This window comes from Natator depressus, chromosome 25 (assembly GCF_965152275.1).
Source record: "Natator depressus isolate rNatDep1 chromosome 25, rNatDep2.hap1, whole genome shotgun sequence".
In the NCBI taxonomy this organism is placed as follows: domain Eukaryota; kingdom Metazoa; phylum Chordata; order Testudines; family Cheloniidae; genus Natator; species Natator depressus.
This window is the reverse complement of record NC_134258.1, coordinates 5,179,640-5,202,765: the sequence shown is the minus strand read 5'-3', so window position 1 is coordinate 5,202,765 and position 23,126 is coordinate 5,179,640. Positions and strand designations below refer to the sequence as shown.

The following is a 23,126-nucleotide window of genomic DNA, read 5'->3' as shown; positions in this document are numbered from 1 at the left end:
CTGATGACAGCTGCAGGGTCAACTGCGAATGAGCAGGCATTCATAAGCAGTCCGCTGCACAAAAGCTGGACCTGAGGAATCAGTGGGATGGGAAGTCTCCTTTCTGGAACCGTGCTTAGCAATAAGACCTGCCGGTATAGCCCTGCCAGTTCACACCAGGCCTTACACTCCTAGAGAAAGGAGCTTCGTCTGTCCCAAAGAGCTGTGCCAGGCAGAGGGGGCAGCACGACAAGAAGCAGAAATGGGAAAAGAAGTGGAAGCAGGAAGGCAAGAGGATTGGGAAGAGCATAGAGGGGAGATGGAGGAAGTTCACAGATTACAAGGCCAGAAGGGACCATTGAGATGATTTAGTCTGACCTCCTGTGTAACATGGACCGGGGAACTTCCCAAAATAATCCCTAGAGCAGATCTTTTAGAAAAACATCCAGTCTTGATTTCAAAATTGTCAGTGATGGAGAATCCTCCACGACCCTCGGTGAATTGTTCCAGTGGTTAATTACTCTCACTGTTAAAAATCTATGCCTTATTTCTGGTCTGATTTGTCAAGCTTCAACTTCCAGCTATTGGATTTCTGCTAGATTGAAGAGCCCATTATTTAATATTTGTTCCCCATGTAGGTACTTATAGACTGTGATCAAGTCCTCCATTAACCTTCTCTTTGTTAAACTAAATAGACTGAGCTCTTTGAGTTTGTCACTATAAGGCAGGTTTTCTATTCCTTTAATCATTCTTGTGGCTCTTCTCTGAACCCTCTCCAACATCCTTCTTGAATTGTGGGCATCAGAACTGGATACAGGATTCCAGCAGCGGTCGCACCAGTGCTAGATACAGCGGTAAAATCACCTCTTTGCTCCTATTTGAAGTTCCCTGATTATACATCCAAGAATTACATTAGCCCTTTTGGCCACAGTGTTGCACTGCGAGTTCATATTCAACTGATTATCTATCACGACCCCCAAATCTTTTTCAAAGTCTGTGCTTCCCAGGATAGAATCCCCCTGTCAGTATGCCTTGCATTCTTTGTTCCTAGATATACCCATTACACTTAGTCGTATTAAAATACATATTGTTGGCTTGTGCCCCGTTTACCAAGCAATCCAGATCACTCTGCATTGTGACCTGTCCTCTTCATTATTTACCACTTCCCCAATTTTTGTGTTATCTGCAAACTTTGTCAGTGAGGATTTTATGTTTTCTTCCAGGTCATTAATAAAAATGTTAAGTAGTATAGGGTCAGAACCAATCCCTGCGGGACCCCACTGGAAACACATCTGTTCAGTTTTGATTCCCTGTTTACAGTTACATTTTGAGACCTATCAGTAAGACAGATTTTAATTCATTTAATGTGTGCCATGTTAATTTTATATCTTTCTAATTTTTTAATCAAAAGACCACGAGATACTGGGTCAATTGCTTTACAGAAGTCTAAGTCAACACTATTACCTTTATCATCCAAATTTGTAATTCCATTCAAAATATCAAGTTAATTTGACATGCTTTATTTTCCATAAACCCATGTTGACTAGCATTAATCATAGTACCCTCTTTTTATCCGTTATTAATCAAGTCCCATATTAGCCTCTCCATTATCTGGCCCAGGATCAATGTCAGAGTGACAGGCCAAAAATTACCTGGGACATCCCTTTTACCCTTTGTAAATATTGACACAACTTCAGTCATGTGGAACTTCTTTGGTGTTCTAAGACTTATTGAAAATCAACGTTAATGGTCCAGCAAGCTCCTCAGTCAGCTGTTTTAAAAACTGTTGGATGCAACTTATCCAGACCTGCTGATTTAAAAATGTCTGACTTTAATAGCTGCTGCTTAACATCCTCTGGAGTTACTAGTGAAATGGAAAGAGTTTTATCATGTAATATATTTCCCATATTCATTGAACACATCTGCTTTTTCTGCATTTTTTTTTTGATAATTCTACCATTTCCATCTAATAATGGACCAATACCATTGTTAGGATTCTTTCTGTTCCGAATATACTTAAAAAGATCCTCCTTGTTGTCCTTAACTCACTGGCCATAGACGTTTCCTTGTGTCGCTTTGCTTCCGTTTATCAGTTTTCTATAATTCCTAGCTTCTGTTTTATATTCATTATTATCTGCTTCCTATTTTTTCTACTTTTTTTTATATATTTTTTGTTCTTTATAGTGGCTTTCTCCTTCCCTCTAAATCAGGTTGTTTTTTTAACCAATAAAGCCTTCTTCCTCGATTGTGAGAAGTGAGAGTTGAGTCTCGAGAGGAGCTGGATTATGCAAGTGGTGGCTGGGTTGTAATTTCTATTTGTAATTACCTGGGTGGTGAATGATATTTATGGCAGGCTGAGAGTTTTCTTGAAACCAAACTTGCTGTGTATTTTTTTCTGTGGAAATATTTCATGGATCATTTGAACTTTGTTCTTTCTCCCCTGCCCCCACTTTTTTTTGGTTTTCGACTCCGGTTTCTTTTCCCCAGCAGCAAGATTTGTGTTGCGCTCATTCTGGGGGCCGGTAATCCTGATGCATGTACACGCGCAGACACCCAGCTTCCATTTCAATGATGTGCCTCAAATCCTGCCAGCTGCAGGTGCTTAATTAGCTGTGCTGTTTGTTTGGGGTTTTTTGGCAGCAGCTGAGAACATCGGTATTTCTGAGCTGCTGAGCAATCCAAGCAGAAAATAATAACACAAAAATTATTCATTGGTACAATGGGGCTCAGAAATGCCAAGTGCATCAGGGAGATGCTATATATTAGAACTTTCTCTGAGCACAAGAGGCCCCTTCTGAAGGGGCCAGTCATGCCCAAAGCAGGAACCACATGGCCCTCCTTATGCATTCCAGCTTGAGTCAGTGAGATGTACGATCAGATCCTCTCTAGGGTTACTTTATTTCTGGAGAAACCCATTTTTTTAAAAAAAAGAAGTGCTGTCTTTGCCGGTGAGATTTTTGCCATAGCCAGTGTCAGGAGTGGGAGGGGCAGGAGCAATTCTCCCCCTCCTCAGGGGCTCCCAACTGGGGAACGTGGGCACTGCCACATGCCTCCTGCCGCACCCTCAGCTGACGCTGGGCCACTAGGAGGACCACTGGGACTCGGGTGCAGAAGCTGAGATCTGACAGCTGTAGGGATGAGGCAGGGCTGTATTGTATTCAAAGGGAATTCTTTATTGATGCTGCTGGACACAGACAAGCCTTGTGGTTCTCTGGCTTCGAAGTGCCTAGCCAGTGCTGTCCAGTGTCACTGCACAGGGATCCCCTACACTGGGGTGTTAATTCACACCTTTGGGATTTTGGGGAATGCTTATTTTGGAGTAAAAGTGTCCTATTTTGGTAACAAAAGATATGACCTAAAACAGATTCACTTATTTGGTGCAAGTTTGTATGTACACCAGCCCTTGATCTGGACTCAGCAGCCATGCCCGAATTGGAGCTGCACTACAGAGAACTGATGTCCCCAAAGTTCAGGCGAGTTTGGATCTGGGGTTGTCAGATGTCACCTTGCCTCAGGGGTGTTGTGAGTGTCTCCCTAAAGTGTTTGGTGCTCATGTGTGTCGGGGCAAACAGCATCCAACTAAATTGCACTGTGTTGTAATCAGAGTGATGGGAAGAGGAAAAAAGGGAAAGAGAGAGAAAGAGACACGGCAGGGAAAGAAGAGAGAAAAATAAGGAAAAAAGGGAGGTGATCAAAGGGAAGGCATAAAAAATAATGACAGGGAAGACTTCTGTGTGGGATTATTACCTAATGAGGTAATTAATGCTTCATGCCTCGCTAGTTCCTTTCATCTAAAGATCAGAAAGCATTTCACAAACAGTAATTAAACTCCACAACATAACTGTGCAGAAGGTCTCAGAGAAGAGATCAGGAACTCTGGAGAAGGTGGGAAGTAGGTTTCGAGTCAGTTCGGAATGCTGCATCTAGGTGGCAAGGCTGTGAAAATGACTCGAGGCCTGAGTGAGAGAAATTAAAGCTGAGGAACTAGATTTAGTCCTGCCACAAGTGGTTTCAACCCAGCTGGACTGACATCAACTTAAGCCAGCAGAGAGTCTGGCACTGTGACTGTTTTGTGCAGAAAGGAGATTAATAGGAAATGTGATGGAAGAATGTAGCGTAACAAATGGGATTGCTGGCCCTCATTGCAATGAAAAGATACCGCCTTTAAAACAGATGGAAAGAAAATACTTTTTTATACAACGCATAATCAACCTGCTGTGGAATAAAAACTGAGACAAGGAGTTAATTAAGGAGAATTGGACGTCAGTGTGAATAACGTGTATTTACACATGCTGGGGTAATAAAATCTAGCCAATATGAGGCTTCAGGGCAGAAGCTCATCACTGTCTGAGGTCAGGAGGAAATTACTCCACTGTGGAATCATAGAATCATAGAATATCAGGGTTGGAAGGGACCTCACAAGGTCATCTAGTCCAACCCCCCGCTCAAAGCAGGACCAATCCCCAACTAAATCATCCCAGCCAGGGCTTTGTCAAGCCTGACCTTAAAAATATCTAAGGAAGGAGATTCCACCACCTCCCTAGGTAATGCATTCCAGTGTTTCACCACCCTCCTAGTGAAAAAGTTTTTCCTAATATCCAACCTAACCCTCCCCCACTGCAACTTGAGACCATTGCTCCTTGTTCTGTCATCTGCCACCACTGAGAACAGTCTAGAGCCATCCTCTTTGGAACCCCCTTTCAGGTAGTTGAAAGCAGCTATCAAATCCCCCCTCATTCTTCTCTTCCACAGACTAAACAATCCCAGTTCCCTCAGCCTCTCCTCATAAGTCATGTGTTCCAGTCCCCTAATCATTTTTGTTGCCCTCCGCTGGACTCTTTCCAATTTTTCCACATCCTTCCACATGGCATTGCATTCTGGGGTATCAGCCCCAGAGAGCTTAAAGAACCAGGGCAGCACAGTTAAAGTGAAGGAGTACTTGTGGCACCTTAGAGACTAGCAGATTTATTTGAGCATAAGCTTTCGTTAGTCTCTAAGGTGCCACAAGTCCTCCTTTTCTTTTGGCGAATACAGACTAACACGGCTGCTCCTCTGAAACAGTTAAAGTGAGTTGCCATCCCACGAAAGGAAAAGAGCTGTAGAACGATAAAACCTTGCTATGCTTATTGTTCATTATTGTAAAGATGTTTGGTTCCTTTGCTTTCTAGATTCCGACAGCATGACCAACCAGGAGTCACTCGAGAGCTACCTGAATGGAAGTAAGAAGCAGTTAGGTCAGTGCAAGATGGCATGGCTGGGTTGTTTGGCATTGGGAGAGCATGGATTGGGATAGGAGATGGGGCAGGCGAGTATGATGTGTAGGGATCCATAGAAAGTGGGAGAGTTAGGAACCTTGGCTAAGAACGTCCCAGCTCAGCTGTAGCTATACGCTGCTACTAAAAAAAGGTATTGTAGGATCTGTTTAAATAATTTTGGCTGGGGGACTATTCATTCACCAAGGTTTCGGTTGTGCCATTAAATCACCACCTCTGCCCCAGGATTGTTCCTGTGGGTAAAGGACTGAGACAGACCCCTCCTGCCCCCTTGGAAAGGCTGGACTGCCCATCCCATGCCAGCTCTGCTCGGCTTGATTTTCCCCAGTGGACTCCAGCCCCAGTGTAAGTGCTGGTTTCCCTCAGTCCTCAGGCACCAGAAATCCAAGAGCCGAGCTTGCAACAGGCTCCGGAGCAGGAGTGAGTGGCAAGGGAAGGCTTCCGGTGTTCTCTGTAGCCCACAAAAGCTTATGCTCAAATAAATTTGTTAGTCTCTAAGGTGCCTCAAGTACTCCTGTTCTTTCTGTCCCCTTGCAGTCTCTATACCGGGCTGGGCACAATGTAGTGCTTAGTGAGGAGCAAAGAGAAAACCGGGGCTGGAGCTGTGTCTGGCTGAAATGGACTCTTGCTCTGCTCCAGTTGCCCCAAAGGCCACCTCTAATCAGGCCTGTGGGATCCCAATCCCAATGGGTCCCAAGGTCCTGCCTCCTCGGGGAAAGCCATTCATGCCAGCAGCAAGCAGTACCCGAAGCTCCTTGTGGGTCTTATGGTGCTATCATCTGTCCTGGTTCTGCCTCGTTTCCCCACGGGCCAGAGACAGTTGCCCAGAGATTGGCTAATGGCTCAGCGTTTGGCTGCTTTTCCAGATTTCACCTGGGAGGTGAAGGCCAACGACCGAGCCTATCACAAACAGTTCAAGAAGAGAGTCGCCTTCTGCCTGACAAGGAAGAAATATGAGGTGAGTCACCTTGCTTCAAGCCTGTGCTTATTTTTGGCCACTAGCGTCTCCGCTGATTTCCCAGCTGGCCGTGCAAGCCCCTTGGCCGTGGACGGGGCTTGAGCAGACAGGTCTCCAGAGCAGCTGACTGGAAGCGCTGCTTTCCCGAGTGTCTCATTCAACATGAGGAGGGGGGGACTGACCTGGCGTACAATTGCTGCAGTGTTTGCCAGTCACGGTCCGGAGCAGCGTGTTGGGCCATTGAGATTTCTCCGAGAAGGGAGTTGTGGCTTTGTGTGCTTGAGGGAGCCACGTGACCTGTAGTGGCTGGTCCGTAGGGAGCATAAGGGACCGGATAGTGCTCCCTGCTAACGGAAGGCTCCCTTAGCTTGAGTGGTAGAAGCCACTGGGGGGTTTTTTTGGTGCAAGGTTCTTGTCCTGCTTCTTCAGAGGTGTGTGAGTTTTGTGCGGTGACTGGGTAGGATCTGTTACCGTGGGACCAGGCAGCAGGTAAAACCAAAAAGCCTGCATGTGAGAGAGGGGATAAGAAAGGGTAAGATGGGGTGTGTAACCCACTGACTGTGTTACATGCTCCCCTCTGTGCCTGATCCACTGAGGATGCGAGTCTGTGGCTAGACCTGGCTCTTTAGCTCAAGCTAGAGCAGCTTGTTTTTAGCTCTGGAGGTGCCTGTTTCGACCCCTAGTGTCAGCCACAATGCCAGCTGGCTGGACCCACCCAGAATAAGACTGGGAAATGAGCTGATAGGCCCAGATGCTCAAAGGTATTTAGGCTCCTGACTTCCATTGATTTCAAAGGGAGTTAGGCACCTAAACACATGTGAGGAACTGGACTATGAAGAGTAAGAGTCAGATTCCCAGTTGCCTTGCACCTTGGGCAGTCATTCACTGGCTGCAAAGCGGGGGTTGGATGCTTCCACTCTGACTTGGTGGTTCTTTGTACTGGCGTAAAAGATGACGCAGGGTTGCAGAGCCTGAGGTGGAGGAGTGGGTGTGGAGGGAAGGAACTCTGCTTCCACCATATACCCCCATCCCTCGGTCTAGATCCCTGGCACTTTCTAGGCCCAGCAGCCCCACTGCAGAGTGAATCCAGAATTTAGTCTGGGAAGAAGGGGATGCCTCACTGGGATATCCTGTGCCCCATGAGATCCCAGTGGCTGGCAGAAAGCCCAGCTCTGCCCCAGCCCAGCTCTTGCTGTGTCCTGAGAAAGCCCAGCCATGGCAGTCTTTAAAATGCTCCTTCCAGGATAACGCCATCAGGACAGCCAAATACAACGTCCTGACCTTCTTGCCACTCAACCTCTATGAGCAGTTTCATCGTCTGGCCAACCTCTACTTCCTCTTCGTCATCCTCTTGCAGGTGAGATCTCGCGGGAGGTCGGGGGGGAGACTGCTGGGCCTGCCAAGCCAGTGCCCCGAGATGGGCACAGAGGGGAGAGAGAGGCTGTCTAGAGAAGGAGCTGTGTCTAGTACTTGGAGCTGGGGACTGCGAGTTAGGACTTCTCGGTTCTAACCCCAACTTTGCTACAGGATCGCTGCGTGATCTGGGGCAAGTCCTTTCACCTCTCTCGGCCTCCGTTTGGGCTCGAGCAGTCTCCCTCTCTCTCCGTTTTATGGGGATTTTGGATTAGCCATTGGATAATTTAAGAAAACTGTGTTTCACTAGCAGCTTTCATGCAAGGACCACAAAATACTCTCCGCTCCTCACACTGCCCCCATGAAGGATATTAGCTGCAGAGACTGTGACAAAGCGACTTGCCCAAGGTCACACAGTGAGCTGCTGGGCACAGAACCCAGGAGTCCTGGCTTCCAGTCCTTTAATCACCAAGGATGGGATTTTCAAAAGTTCCTATGCGAGTTAGGAGCCAAATCCCTTGAAAGTCATTAGATCAAAGCTTCTTTGCTTTGGCCTTGTCTGCTGTACCAGATTTTAAACCAATTCAGCTAAACTGGCGCAAAAGGCCATGCGGATGCTCTTAGGGATTGGCCACATGGGAACCAAAATAACCATATGGGTTTTCATTCATCCCCTTAGTTATTTTAGCGTCCGTCTGTGTGGGGCTCTCTCATTTCGCTACAGGAGTGTTCCATTTTGAAATAACTGGCTTAATTGACCTAAAGCTAGGAAAAGAGACCGTTATTTCGGTTGTTTAGGCAAGCTCTTATTTTGGTTTAACCCAGCTTTGATTTAACGTCTTGATGGGGGGATATTGACCAGAATAGCTTATTCTGTAGCAGCTATTCTGCAATAGCTGTTCTAGCTATTGTGGAATATTTTGTTCTGCAGTAGCTATTCTGGTCAATTTCCCCATGTCACCCTGCCTGGAGTGGCTCACAAGCGTGAGGGCCAACCTCTGGGCAGACTGTCAAAAAGCAGGGCCGGCACCCCAGACCTCTCATATGTTCTATAATTAGATTTCACCAACCCCGCACCAAATGTGAACTCCCAAAGTCCTACAATATTCTTATAATGGAGTCGCAGATAGTCCCCGTAGACGCTTCAGTCTATCTTGCCGTCCAGGGAGGCTGGACTAAGTGATAAATGGTCACTTACACCAACAATTACAAAATAATCAGGTAACACCCAGTCCCAAGAGACCAACACTCAGCCAGGGTGATTTGCATCCCAGATCTCACACCAAAGACAATCCTATAGTAAACTAAAGGTTTATTAGCTAAGAAAAAGAAATGAGAGTTAATGAGAGATTAAAGCAGGTAAAATATATATGTACAGGTGAGTCACACTCTATAATTGCAAAATCTAGCCGTGGCGTAGTGTTCTGCCAGTTTCCCAAAAGTCTTTCAGGGCTACCCAGAATAACTCAGGGGATCTCTGCCTCCTTGTTCAGTTTTCTGCCCTGTTAGAATCCAGACAGACAAGAGATGAAGAATTTTTCCTTGGGTCCATATTTATAGCTTCTCACAGAAACCGAGCTGTCAGGACAGCCCCCACGTGGGTTCTTTCTTCATGGCAGGAAAAGAGGAATGCACTTGGAGACTTTGATCTTTGATCTGACACATAATAACCACTTGCTTTCAATGCGCAGGAATTAACACTCTCCTATTAAAGTTCTTCATTTGCATTACACAAGGCTCCTCTCAGTTTGATGAGTTACTTAATTACTGTGGTATATACAATGCAGAAGCTTGCTATTACATTATAACAGGGTACAGATAAAGGAAAACAATGCCTGCAACATCCCACCAGTTCTTCATGCAGTTTAAACACTAAACACGTTTTTGTACATTTCACATTTACTTTGAACTTTACTAACATGCAAATGAACTGGCCTGGCTTGCAGGTGTGAGTTTGTCAGTTCTCAGCTGATGCCTAGGCACCAGAGCTGGCACTTGCCACTTACCAGCATCACACTCCATGTAGACAAGTCCTTAGTTTGTTTTAGTTTCAATTGATTAGGAAGATCTTTAAGATAAACTGAAATAAGCTGCTCTTAAACCAATAGTCTGGTCCCAGGTGGAACCAGGAAATTCAGATGCTCCCATAGAAAGAATGGGGAAGTTACCCCAACTCTTCCAACACTCAGAAAGGGTCAGTGCTTCAGGGTGAGGGGTGAAGCTGTGTCTGGTCCCCCACCCGCCCCTAGGAATGTGATGTTCCTCTTCTCTCTTGCCTCCCATTTCAGACCGTTCCTGAAATCTCCACCCTGCCCTGGTTCACCCTGCTGCTGCCCCTGAGCTCCCTCCTTCTCCTCAGAGGCCTACGGGACCTGATTGATGACATTGTGAGTATGCCATCAGTTTACAGGGCTGGAAATCCACGAAGGGGCCCGGTGCATGGTGTGGCTTGCCAGAGAGCCCAGGACTGAGCTGAAAAGTCTGGAAGAAGCCTGGCGCTCCCTGCATCTTTAAGCCTCATAACCCTACGTGTATCCACAATGCCTTCATGGAGGCAAGGGGCTGTGGCTATCTACCATCCTCCCTTTGGAGCGAGGATGAGTAGAATCATAGAATCATAGAATCATAGAATATCAGGGTTGGAAGGGACCCCAGAAGGTCATCTAGTCCAACCCCCTGCTCGAAGCAGGACCAATTCCCAGTTAAATCATCCCAGCCAGGGCTTTGTCAAGCCTGACCTTAAAAACCTCTAAGGAAGGAGATTCTACCACCTCCCTAGGTAACGCATTCCAGTGTTTCTGGTAACTTCCCCTGTTCTGGCCTCTCCATGATTGACCCACTCCCTTCCCCTGCTCTTTGGGGTCCCAGCCAATGGACATGCTCCCTTTAGATCCACAGACATATTGACCGCCCCCCTACTCCCCACGTTCAGACCCACTGGGCATGCCTTGTGTCATGCTGCATGGATGGGCTCATGACTGTGAGTGCCTATATCTGGGCAGACACCCCTATAAGTAGCTGTTACTCACCCAGAACCAAATGTGAACTCCTGGATCACTATCACGGTCTTACCATGGAGTCACAGACAGTCCCTTTAGACCAGTGGTTCTCAACCTATTTACTTACTTGGGTCGCAGGTTGAGAACCACAGCATTCCCCCGCTGAACCCCACCCCTACAGACCCCTGTGCTCAGCGCCCAAGCTCCCGCCCAGAGACCCCTCCACAGAGTGGGGCCAGGAGCGGATCCTGCTGCGGGGCTGGGCAGCTGGGCAGCCCCGGACTCTGCAAGGCTGCAAGGCAGAACAGCCCCAACAGCCCGGATCCCACCCCGTGGGGCAGGGCAGCCCCGGAAGCCCGGACCCTGCCACACTAAAGGCAGGGCAGCCTGGCAGCCTCAACCCCGCTGCCCCGGGCTGGGCTGCAGGGCAGCTGGGACTCTGCATGCGGGCCCTGCGTCCTTTAGCACACAACTGGGCCGCAGCTGTGTGCTAATTGGGCCACATACGGGCCGCGGGTTGAGAACCGCTGCTTTAGACTCTCCAGCCTATCTGAACTTTATAAATGATGATAAATGGTCACTTACACCAAAAATCACAAAATATTCAGGTTGCTTCCAATCCCAAGAGGCCCGTCACTGACCCCAGATCAACTGGTACCCTTGATCTCACACCAAAGACAACGGCTGTAGCCAGTCCTGTAATAAACTATCTAAAGGTTTATTAACTAGGAAAGAGAAATAAGAGAGTTGTTTCCAGGCTAAAGCAAGCAGATATAGATGCCAGCTGAGTTGCAATAAATCCTAAGAGTGACAGAACGGTAGTGATCTGTCACTTCAAAGTGTCTTTCAGGGTGGACCCAGGGGTAACCCCTGGGGATTTCTGGCTTCAGTTTGGTGTCTCTGGCCCTGTCAGAGTTCAAACAGCAAAGAGATGGAAAATGTTCATGTATCTTTGTTTTATTTCCTTCGTTCAGCCTCCAAGTCCATAGGACAAGTTTCCTTGGACGTAGTGTTTCCAAGGGGCGATAGACCCATTCACCAAATCTTTGTATTGTGATGTTCCTTGATGGATCATCTGATTTTGATAGTTCCTCTGGCCATCAGGGTAGAGGTGGAGGTAAACACTCTTCCCATCCGGGTTCACAAGTTTAGAGCAAACATTTTCAAAGTTATAAAGCAAAACTTATATATTTCCTGGAATACGGACATTTCAAATAAGATTAATGCATGCAGCAACTTACAAACATGCAATTGATTTGTAACACTAGTAAATACGTCCTTATAGGATTAATACCTATTTTGAGCAACACTACCACATAAGTGAACTGGTCAGGCCTCCAACAACGAATTAGTCAGTTCTTAGCTAATGCCTGCAGCCTGGGCAAAAGCTGGCATCTGGCCTGTCAGTATCACACCTGTGAAGGGCAGATCTCCTCACTCTGGGGCTGGAACTCCTGGACAGAGCCCGGTGCTAACAGGGATGTTCTCTTGCAGCCCTGGTGAACAGGGAAGCCCAACATGGCCTGTCCCTGTCTTTTCTCCTATTTTTGCAGGCCCGACACCGGAGCGACTGGATGATCAACAGCAGGCCCTGCGAAATCTTGGTGGGGAAAAGGTTAGGGGCCTTGAGAAATGTCCAGCTGCGAGCTAGAGGATAAAACTCACTCTCTACAGTCGTTTTCTCCTCCAACATGTGTTCGAAGAAACCGGGGGAGGGGTGGTGGCAGCTCTGTGGCATTGTCTGAGCCCTAGGGTTCTCCCAATTTAGCAGCTGTGCTCAGAGAAGTGATTGTGATGTGTCATCACCCCCAGGCTCCCCCACACAGACACACTTTCCCACAACCTGGGGCAGCCCTCATTTGCTCCATGCTTGGGATTAACACATCCCAGTCCTAGGTGGGATGGGGATCCAGGTGGCCCTGGCTCCATGGGACACCTCCTCCTGTCCTAAGGGAGTTTCCTTTCCTAGGAAGAGCACCCAGCGAGTTTCTGCCACTTCTGACTAATAGGGCTCCTAAAGTGGGGCGCTACAGAGTGACATCCCAGCTTGAGGTTGCTCTTATCAGGAGGCGGAAGGGTGCAGAAGGGACTGAAATGGGCCTCTAAGCCCAGCTCCCCAATGGCCCAAAGGCACTGCCCTCGTCGGCTGCTTGGCGGCGTGCCTGCTAGGCATTGGTGGGTCCCATGCCGGTTTCCCATGCCACGAAACCACCCGCCCAGCTGGCCTCCCCACTGGCAGGCTCAGTGGAGCGGCCAAGGATTGGATGGGCCACAGAGACTGAAGTCTCCTCTCGTCTTGGAGGTCAGGGTTGAGGCGCAGAGGCTGGGGGAGGGTGGGAGTGAAACTTACTTTGCTGCTGTCCACCGCCCCGTGGAGAGAGGCCTCCAGGGCTGTCAGCTCAGCGCGTCTCAGCAGGGCTGGGCCCTTCCTCAGTGGCTCGTTCTTCTCTTGCAGCTTTAGCTCGAAGAAATGGCGGGACATCTGTGTCGGTGACGTCATCTGCCTGCGCAAGGACAGCTTCGTCCCGGTGCGTGAGGCCGCGCGTGCTGGGCCAGGCCCCTCACTCTGAGGCCGTAATGCTGGGGAGCGGGGACGAGGGGGGCCTCATCAGGAAAGTCCCTCTGAGGCCTTTTCTCTTTCGCTTGCTTTTAAAGGCTGACCTGCTCTTGCTGTCCAGCTCAGAGCCCAGCAGCCTGTGCTACGTGGAGACAGCGGATATTGATGGGTAAGCAGAGGGAGACACCGTTGGGAGACCACAGCCACCAGCTGGGGCCCAGAGACACCATAGCCAACGGTCTGAGGCCTCCATATTTGGGAGCCCAGCTGGAGACACCTTGGCCAGGGTTTCAGAGGAGCTGGGTGCCTGAAACTCCGGGTAAAGCCCCTGGCAGCTATAGGTGCTCAGCACCCTCAGAAACAGGCCCTGAGGGATTCTGAAATGGGACACCCAAAATTCAAAACCTGGGGTGTGTTGCATCTCCAAAGCAGCGGACTACAAGTTTCATCAGCCTCCTCTGTACACCCTCTTTTTCCTGGCTAATCAGGGACCATATTTCCTACCGGCCCCATCCGCTTTGCACTTCCCATTCCCCTGGCCGGGTGAGAGGAATGGTCCTGAACCAGGCTGGGCTCGGTTTGGGGAGCGGAAGGGGGCTGGAGAGAAGCCCCAGGAACCATGTGCACAGCCACAGAGTCAGCATGGATTTGTCAAGAACAAATCATGTCAAACCAACCTGATAGCTTTCTTTGACAGGGCAACAAGCCTTGTGGATGGGGGGAAGCGGTAGATGTGGTATATCTTGACTTTAGTAAGGCTTTTGATCCTGTCGGGCATGACCTTCTCATAAACAAACTAGGGAAATGCAACCTAGATGGAGCTACTATAAGGTGGGTGCAAAACTGGTTGGAAAACTGTTCCCAGAGAGTAGGTATCAGTGGTTCACAGTCATGCTGGAAGGACATAACAAGTAGGGTCCCGCAAGGATCAGTTCTGGTCCGTTTCTGTTCAATATCTTCATCAATGATTTAGATAATGGCATAGAGAGTACACTTATAAAATTTGTGGACAATACCAAAGCTGGGAGGGGTTGCAAGTGCTTTGGAGGATAGGATTAAAATTCAAAATGATCTGGACAAACAGGAGAAATGGTCTGAAGTAAATACGATAAAATTCAATAAGGACAAATGCAAAGTTCTCCACTTAGGAAGGAACAATCAGTTGCACACATACAAAATGGGAAATGACTGCCTAGGAAGGAGAATTGCGGAAAGGGATCTGAGTGGATCCCTTTCCGCAGGGGTCATAGTGGATCACAAGCTAAATATGAGTCAACAGTGTAACGCTGTTGCAAAAAAAGCGAACATCATTCTGGGATGTATCAGCAGGAGTGTTGTAAGCAAGACACGAGAAGTAATTCTTCCGCTCTACTCTGCGCTGATTAGGCCTCAGCTGGAGTATTGTGTCCAGTTCTGGGCACCACATTTCAGGAAAGATGTGGACAAATTGGAGAAAGGCCAGAGAAGAGCAACAAAAATGATGAAAGGTCTAGAAAACATGACCTATGACAGAAGATTGAAAAAATTGGGTTTGTTTAGTCTGGAGAAGAGAAGACTGAGAGGGGACATAACAGTTTTCAAGTACATAAAAGGTTGTTACAAGGAGGAGGGAGAAAAATTGTTCTCGTTAACCTCTGAGGATAGGACAAGAAGCAATGGGGCTTAAATTGCAGCAAGGGACATTTAGGTTGGAAATTAGGAAAAACTTCCTAACGGTCAGGGTGGTGAAGCACTGGAATAAATTGCCCAGGGAGGTTGTGGAATCTCCCTCATTGGAGATTTTTAAGAGCAGGTTGGACAAACACCTGTCAGGGATGCTCTAGATAATACTGAGTCCTGCCATGAGTGCAGGGGACTGGACTAGGAGACCTCTCGAGGTCCCTTCCAGTTCTATGATTCTGTGTGGAACCGGCCTTGACTGCCAGATGTTACTGCCAGGTGCAGGCCTGTCTGGGACTTAACGTGGGAGCAGCAATGGCTGGGCAGGGAGCCAGGGCGGAGGGGCCCCAATGAGAGGCACTAACTGAGCCTGGCTTGGAAACCTGCCAATGCCCGTTTGCAGGAATAGAGACTGGATTGGAGTGGTGCCCTGGGCACCAGGGCTGACCAGCCCTGACCCTCGATGGGACTGCCTGGGGCCCGAACAGGACCCGATGTCGCTCAGTGTGACTGTAACTGTGTAAGCTTCTGTACCAAGGGTATCTGCAACCTTCCCCGTCCTGCCAGCCCCAGTGACAACCTGCCCTTTAGCCCTGTGTCTGGGACCCATCGGGGCTAGCGCCCACAAGGCCTCGCTGCTGAAGCACCTGCAGGCCTTGCCTCTGAGATGCATGCACTTGGCACGCTCCTAGGACCTAGGGTTTTGGGGTACAGAGTAACCCCAATAATTACAGGGGCCAAAAGAGGATGATTTGGTGGTTAAGGCACTGGCCTGGGAGTCTGCAGAGCTGGGTGAAATCTCCCACTCTGCCCAGACTCCATGCCTGATCTTGGGCAAATCACGTCATCTCACTGGGCCTCAGTTCCCCATCTATAAAATGGGGATAATATATTTAGAATGTAAGTTCTTCAGAGCAGGGGCTGTCTCTTACTCCATGTATAAGCTACACCCAGCACAATGGGGCCCTGATCTCAACTGGGGCTTCTAGGTGCTACTGTAATGCACATAAATCGTAATAATTAATAATACCCCTCTCACCCCACACTTCTCCAACCCTTGGGCACAATAGGGCATTGGTTCTCAATCAGGGGTACACATACCCCTGGGGGTACGCAGAGCTCTTCCAGGGGTACATCAACTCATCTAGAGATTTGCCTAGTTTTACAACAGGCTACATGAAAACCACTAACAAAGTCCGTGCAAATTAAAACTTCATACAGGCAATGGCTTGTTTACACTGCTCTATATACTGTACAGTGGAATGTAAGGACAACATTTATATTCCAGTTGATTTATTTTATAATTATAAGGGAGAAATGAGAAAGTGAGCGATGTCTCAGTCCTAGTCGCTGTGACACTTTTGTATGTTTATGTCTGATTTTGTAAGCAAGTCGTTTTTAAGTGAGGTGAAACTTGGGGGTACAGTAGTCTGGAAAGATCGAGACCCACTGCCCTAGGGGAGTGACCAGCACCACCCTGCTTTGTGGCTTTTCCTTCAGATTGTTTTCAGACCTGTTCTTGTTTTCAGGGAAACCAACCTAAAGTTCAGACAGGCCCTTCTGGCCACGCACCAGGAGCTGGTGAGTGAGGCAAGCATGGCTGCCTTTGATGGTGAGTGTTTTGTTCGCCTCGCTGGCTCCAATATAAACCCGGAGCAACAGGGATATTTATTTAATTACCCTGCCAAAATGAAACACTCCACGGCACGTGAGTCTTCCCTGGTGCAGAGGGCAAAAGCCCAGACATGTGACTGATGCAGAGCCCCCTTGGGAGGCTGGTGTTAGTGCTCTTGGCCCATTGTATAGCAGAGGAAAGTGCTGCAGGGGGCCAGATTCACACCTCTTTGTGCCAGGGATGGGGGCTGGTGGAACAAGGCAGTATCACTACTTGGCTTCAGCAGATTCCAGCATGGGAGGCTGCAATGGGTAAAGAGTGCATCCTTAGTCCGTGTTTGCCACCACCCCTCTCTGGTCAGCTTTGCCCACCTTGGGTTCCCCCAGGTGGCCTGCAGGCCCCTTCCCAGCAAAGTTGCTTTCAGAGGCTGCCATGAAGGGGACCAAATAGATTCCAGGCCAGATAGATGGAAGGGGAGGTTGTGGCCGCCTTCAGCATTCTGCCCCTAGGACCACTCTGCCAGGGCATTAGCCCTGGGGTGAATTTACACCAGTGTAATTGCGATCAGAATCTGACTGATCTATTGTATATTGGGATAAAAACAACCCACCCTTGCCCCTCTCTCCATTCCCCTTCCTCCCCTCAGGACTTAGGTCTGTGTTCTCAAGGATTGTCCTCAGCCGTGTCTCCAGCTCCCTGCTCTCCATTCTTGCCCATGGTTCCACCAAGCAGCTATCAATGGCTTGAGGGTCAGGACTCCCTGGGTTCTATTCCCAGCTGCCCCACTTTCTGGGCTGGACACAGGGCTGCTCATTCGATCGTGCTGGGCCTCAGTTTGCCCAGCCATGCAATGCGCAGGGTGATGCTGAACTACCCCAAAGCTGGGCTCTGAGGATGAAGGGGTTAACGTTCAACCATAAAGCCCTCCTTCATTGCTCCCCAGGGAGGTCACTGGGCTAGCTCATCCCATGTCCATCCCCCAACCCACCATCCCTTGGCATATCTCTCTCAGGTCACAGTGGCCTCCTGCGATTCCCTGACGAACCCTGGGCAAGCCCCGTCTCTCCCTGGTCTACATTTCTTCCACAGAAGCTGTGTCAGCTTCCCTGATGAGGCAGGAGGGGCGGAAGGGGGTGAAGGATGGGAGGAGGGACCCCTCTCTGCAGTCTCTCCCCAGAAAGCCAAGGGGTGATTCAGACCCTCCTTGCTGTTGGCATCCCAGGGAAAGTGACCTGCGAGGAGCCCAACAGCCGCATGCACAGCTTCATCGGCACACTGGAGTGGAGGGGGGAGAAGTACTCACTGGACAGTGAGAAGATCTTGCTGCGAGGCTGCAGGATACGCAACACCGAGACCTGCTACGGCCTCGTTATCTACGCGGGTGAGTGCCAGCGGCTGCATGGCCCCCCTGCACCACCCTGCCTAGCCCCAGGAGGAGGCAGGGACGAAAAGACGAAGAGACACAAGGGGCCAGATCCCCAGCTGGGGTAGATCAGCTGTAGCACCACTGAAATCAATTCAGCATAGCTCCCTCGAAGTTAATGGAGCTATGCTGATTTATGCCGGAGGAGGCTCTGGCCTGGTGGGCCAAACGGACATGTGGAGCTGCTGCCGGCGAGCAGGGTGACAGTGTCATGCCCCTCAGCCAGCCTTCACCTGCCTTAACCCATCCTGGCTGAAGCTGGTCTGTGTACCTGAGTATGGAGACTGGCCCAGTGGGAAGCAGGCCGCCACCCAAAGGGCAGGGCAAGCTGCTCACTGGATGAGCGCAGCAGGTGGCCTGGTTCTCTTCCACGTGCATTAGGTGTAACTGGCCAGGTGCACTATGGTGTTGGGGGATGGGTTGCCTCCCTGTGAAGCCTCAAGAATAGACCACTGCTGGAGGGAGGAGAGGGGATGCTGGACTTGAAACAACGATCAGCCCCAGGTACAGCACAGCCTCTGTGTTTAACCCATCAGTAAAACATCACTCCTTTTCACACGGTGTCAGCACCGATCGCAGCCCAGTTCACAGATCACCCCATGTATGACGTCCACACATGCCTAGGAGTTGCCAGACCATTGCACAATGTGGGTATGCCTTCCTGATGCCTAGCTTACGCTTGTAAAAAGAGTAACTGCAGGTGCTCTTCTGACTCATTTGAGCAGCATTGTTGGTCATGCAAACAAACACCTGCAGATTCACTGCTTAGATTCACATTCTCAGGCTCCCTTCAGATGTTCCCTTACAGTGAAGGACTTAGGAAACTCAATCTGTTTGTCATGGAGAAGGTTAAGAGGTGACTTGATCCTGGTCTATAGGTACCTACAAGAGAAGATGTCTGACAGTAGAGGGCTGCTTTTGTGTAGCAGACAAAGGCATGACCAGATCCAGTGGCTGGTAGCTGGTGTGAAATCAATTCAGGCTAGAAATAAGGCACATTTTGAGTGTAATTAACCATTGGGACTGCTGACCATGGGATGCAATGGCGTCTCCATGACAGAGTCTTTAAAGCAAGATTGGGTGTCTTTCCAAAAATATGCTGGAGCTCAACCACAAGATATGGGCTTGGTGCAGAAATTACAGATGGGCATTCTATAGCCTGTGTTATGAAGGTGATCAGACTAGAGGACAGAACGGTCCCTCTGGCCTACTCTGTGAAGGTTCTTCAGCCTTTTGGAGAGCTCATTAAACCCCTACCATAAGGGCAGAGGACGAGGCGACACCTGGTCTTGTTAATGCTCCTGCCACTGTCCCCGGATGTCACAAATTCCCAAGGTGGGATTTGAGGGCTCCATGTAGCCTGAGATTTCCAACTCTGTAGCTCTTCGCTAACTTCGGGGTGAGAACAGTTCTGATCAGTGGCAGGTGTCTACTGCTGGCAACGTCAGCCAGCAAGCGATTTCTGTTTATCTGAGCAATACCATTGGCATGGGCATACTAGAAATGCTGTCGATTCCTTGGGCCAGATTCTCATTTACATTAAGGCCCCTTTGCACCATTCTGACAGGAATGAAGGAATAAATTACACGTATGCTTTTGGCAAGTTGCCTCTGCAGCCCTTGAATTGCAAAATTGGCCATCCATGTGCAAGTGACACTTCTAGAGTTCCCTGCCCCTGGAGCTCTCGAAGGGCTACACATAATTATACCCTGTCTATAGATGGGGAAACCAAGGCACAAAGGTGAATTGAATTGCTCAAGATCACAAAGTAGGTCGGAGGCAGAGCTGGGAATGGAACCTAGGAGGCCCCTGGTCTAACCACTAGACCACGCTATGGGATGATAGAACAGGCTTCCCTGGAATGAGTTCCTATCAGAGTGTGATGACACCTACATCATGGGGCATGTGTTAGACATTTCTCCCCAGTCTGGAGAGCAAAGTGGGTGTGATGCAGCCAGCATGATTCTCCAGCAGCTAAACAATTGCCAGGGTCAGGTGTTTTTCTGTTTTCCTTTTTAAAATGTGTCTTATCCAGGATTGGATTCCAAAATTATGAAAAACTGTGGGAAGATCAAGATGAAGAAAACCAAGTTGGACCGCTTGATGGACAGACTGGTGATCGTAGTAAGTGCATCTCTTCCACCAGAAATGGGCTGGCCAGCTGAGTTGTCACTGCCTGACCTCTCGCTCCCCAGAGGTGTAGCTCTGTCTCTGGTTCAGCATGGAGTGGAAGGCAGGTGTGGGACTGGTGTTGAGAGCGTTTTATCGGTGGGGGGGTGCGCAGGCCCCGCCTCCGCAGCTCCCATTGGCTGCAGTTACTGGCCAATGGGAGCTGCGGAGTCGGTGTTCGGGGCGGGGGCAGCGTGCGGAGACACCCCCTCCCTGGGGCCATAGGGCTGTTCTGGGAGTGGCGCAAAGTGAGGCCGGGCAGGAAGCCGCCTTAGCCTCGCTGCGCTGCCAGTGGTGGTGGTGGTGGTTGGGGCCCCCCGGGCCCTTTTAAATCACCTGGGGGCGGCAGGTCAGGCTGGGAGATGCTCCAGGGGAGGTGCAGGGGTGGCAGGTGGGGCCGGGGGAGAGACCCGGCCGTGAACATTGTGGAGCCAGGCCCCCGGGCCCTGAAAATTCCTGGAGCATGGGCACCCTAGGCCCATATAACTCACCGCCCCGGAGTGCAGCTGGGACACTTGCATTGCTTTTCGTTCTCAGCAGCTGTCAAAGTGGCACTTTCCCCATGGCCCCTCCCCTCCCGCCTTGTCCTGGTGGGCTCTGCCCACCCACTCTAACAGCAAAGAGACCAGCCCCTTTCCCCAGCACTGCAGTTTAAATTAAATAAGAAGACCAGGTCTTAAGCAAGTATAAATCGACCTCGCTCCATTGAAGTCAAAGGGGCCAGATTCTCAGCTGGTGGAAATTGACCGTAGCTTCCCTGTAGAGCTGTGCCCGTGTACCCCGGCTGAGGATCTGGCTTGGAGAACGTAGTGTCATGTTCCACTGGCCCTTAGTGTAGAGCCACTAAAAGGTCCTCTGGCTGTAGATTCTAATTTAAACACTAATCCTTGTCCTGCTGTCTTGAAGAACTGTGGCCACATATGTTTGCAGAGGGATCAGCAGGCAGATGGGTGAACGTGGCTGTAGGACCATGGTGCTGATGATGCTATGTTGATAGCTACAAATGAGCTATAGCAGTGGCTTGCTAAGCTCCTGCTTTCAGGTGTTTGTAATTTTCCAACCAAATGACCCATCAGGCCTATTTACCTCAACCCTAGGAACAGCAACTATTCCTCGTGGATATCTGGTGAGATACCAGCTACCCCTGGAGCCTTGTGTTGTGTTTATCTCTGAGATAACATGGTCCACGGCTATTTATAGTACCATCTCGGGTGTTCAGCACCATTGTACATCAGAAACAGGAACGAATTAGGCTTTGCCACACAGAGAGTGAGGAATTGACTTGTCCCCAAGGTTTCGGGGGGGACGGGACAAAACCCGGCTCCCCAGAGTCATCTCCCTAGCCACAAGACCATCCCGTCTGCCCTGAAGTCTCTATTTAAAGGCAGCACTCTCAGTTACCGGTTCTAGCTACGATGCCTTGTTGGCTCTGTCCTTCCATCCTCTGTCGGTGGCTCCCACATGATGCTCTGTGGCCCTTTGGGGGGGCGGTCTGCGGATGGTCATGTGGCACTAGCTCCTCCTCCTGCTTTCCAGGTGCATTGAGAGAAACGAAAGGTGCATTAAATACGTTCCTAACGGTGCTTTGCCGCTGGCTGCACCTGCTGCGGGGATGTTGTGACTATGGATGGGCAGGGGTGGGTCTAAGCCATAACAATTCGGAAGGGAGGGGCCCATGAGATGTATCCATACTATTATTATTATTGACTCTGTTATGTGTAATTATTATTACGTTATTATTAATTTTATTCCGGTGGCACCGAGAAGCCCACTCATGAACCAGAGCCCCAGTGTGCTAGGCGCTATACAGACAGAGGACAAAATGACAGTCACTTCCCCAAAGAGCTTCCCATCTAAGTATAATATGCCCCCCCACCAGGGCAAAGCTGGAGAACTCAGGCTCTATGTCGAAGGTCTTGTTCACATGGGAACATTTTACCAGTTATCCAGATCTAGTTATACTGGTATAAACCTCCGATGCGTGGACACTCTTATTCCGGTATAAGAGTGGCTCTTTTGGGTTTAGTTTTAAACTCCTTCCCAAGTGACATACAGTAACCTGAAAAAAGGCCCAGAATAAGACTGTCCACACAAAGGCTATACCAGGTTTCATCCAACTTCTAATCTGAGCTCCCTGCATAGTTAATTTTCACCCAGAAACCCCTGCCCAAAGACTTGAGTTAGACTAAAGCATTTCAGTCCTCAGGAGCGAGAACAGGAGAGACCAAGGTGCCACCCATGCCCAAGGCCCTGCAATGGCAGGGAACTGATTAGGTGACAGACGCCCAGATGATCCCAAAAGGGGATCCACACTCCTGGCTGCAGAAGAAGGTGAAAAAACCCCAGGCTCGCCACCTGGGGGGAAATTCCTTTCTGACATCGAATCTGGCCATGTATGACCAGGGCATGTGAGCAAGACACACCAGCTGAGGATCTAGGGATAACTCTAGTGGTTTAAATTCCCACCAAAGAAGGGCCTGTCTGCACCCGTGTAACTACCCTGCTTCACACCAGTGTAGCACATTGTCTACCCGGGGAGAGCACCAGTTTAGCTACACTGCTACTAAAATGGCTAATGCAGACAGGCCCTCACGCCTGCCTCTCTGGAAGCCTGGGTGGCGCTGCTTGGCCCATGAACCCCCTTGGAGAAAAGCCTGGTGGAATCCTGCACAGTGCCTTGAGAGGTGGATTTCTTCCCCTGCCCCCAGATCTTCGTGATGCTGGTCATTACATCATTATGCCTCGCCTTTGCCGCCGGATTCTGGGCCGTGAAGTTCCACACGCAGCACAGCTACCTCTCCGCTCTGTACGTCGGCACAAGCCCTGCCACGCAGGCCTTTTTCACCTTCTGGGGCTTCATGATCCTTCTGAGCATCATCATACCGATGTCCATGTACATAACGTAAGATCCTCAGCGTGGATTCTGTGCTGCTTATAAACAGTCGCTGTCTTTTACTTTACCCTTTTGCCCTCCTGGGTCAGCCTGCCATTCGGTGCAGCGGGGAACATCGGTGGCTCTGGGACTGGGAGTCAGCATGTCAGGGGTCTGTTTTTTACTCGGCCTTGACCTCGAGCAAGTCACTTCTATTTGCTTATCTGTGGAAGGGGGGTAATATTGACCTAGGTCAGAGGACGGGCTGT

General features: G+C 49.6%; 1 protein-coding gene across 1 annotated transcript in view; it reads left to right on the top strand.

Annotated features, from left to right (window-relative positions):
- Positions 1 to 23,126, top strand: part of ATP8B3 (ATPase phospholipid transporting 8B3) — a 59,302-nt gene that overhangs the window by 11,510 nt on the left and 24,666 nt on the right. The window contains exons 2-12 of the mRNA XM_074939192.1: positions 5,148 to 5,213; positions 6,119 to 6,210; positions 7,454 to 7,567; positions 9,852 to 9,950; positions 12,116 to 12,177; positions 13,018 to 13,090; positions 13,218 to 13,288; positions 16,308 to 16,390; positions 17,616 to 17,774; positions 19,852 to 19,940; positions 22,694 to 22,887. Of these exons, the coding sequence (XP_074795293.1) occupies positions 5,159 to 5,213; positions 6,119 to 6,210; positions 7,454 to 7,567; positions 9,852 to 9,950; positions 12,116 to 12,177; positions 13,018 to 13,090; positions 13,218 to 13,288; positions 16,308 to 16,390; positions 17,616 to 17,774; positions 19,852 to 19,940; positions 22,694 to 22,887 (1,091 nt within the window). The 5' untranslated portion in view covers positions 5,148 to 5,158. The remainder of the gene's footprint in view (positions 1 to 5,147; positions 5,214 to 6,118; positions 6,211 to 7,453; positions 7,568 to 9,851; positions 9,951 to 12,115; positions 12,178 to 13,017; positions 13,091 to 13,217; positions 13,289 to 16,307; positions 16,391 to 17,615; positions 17,775 to 19,851; positions 19,941 to 22,693; positions 22,888 to 23,126) is intronic.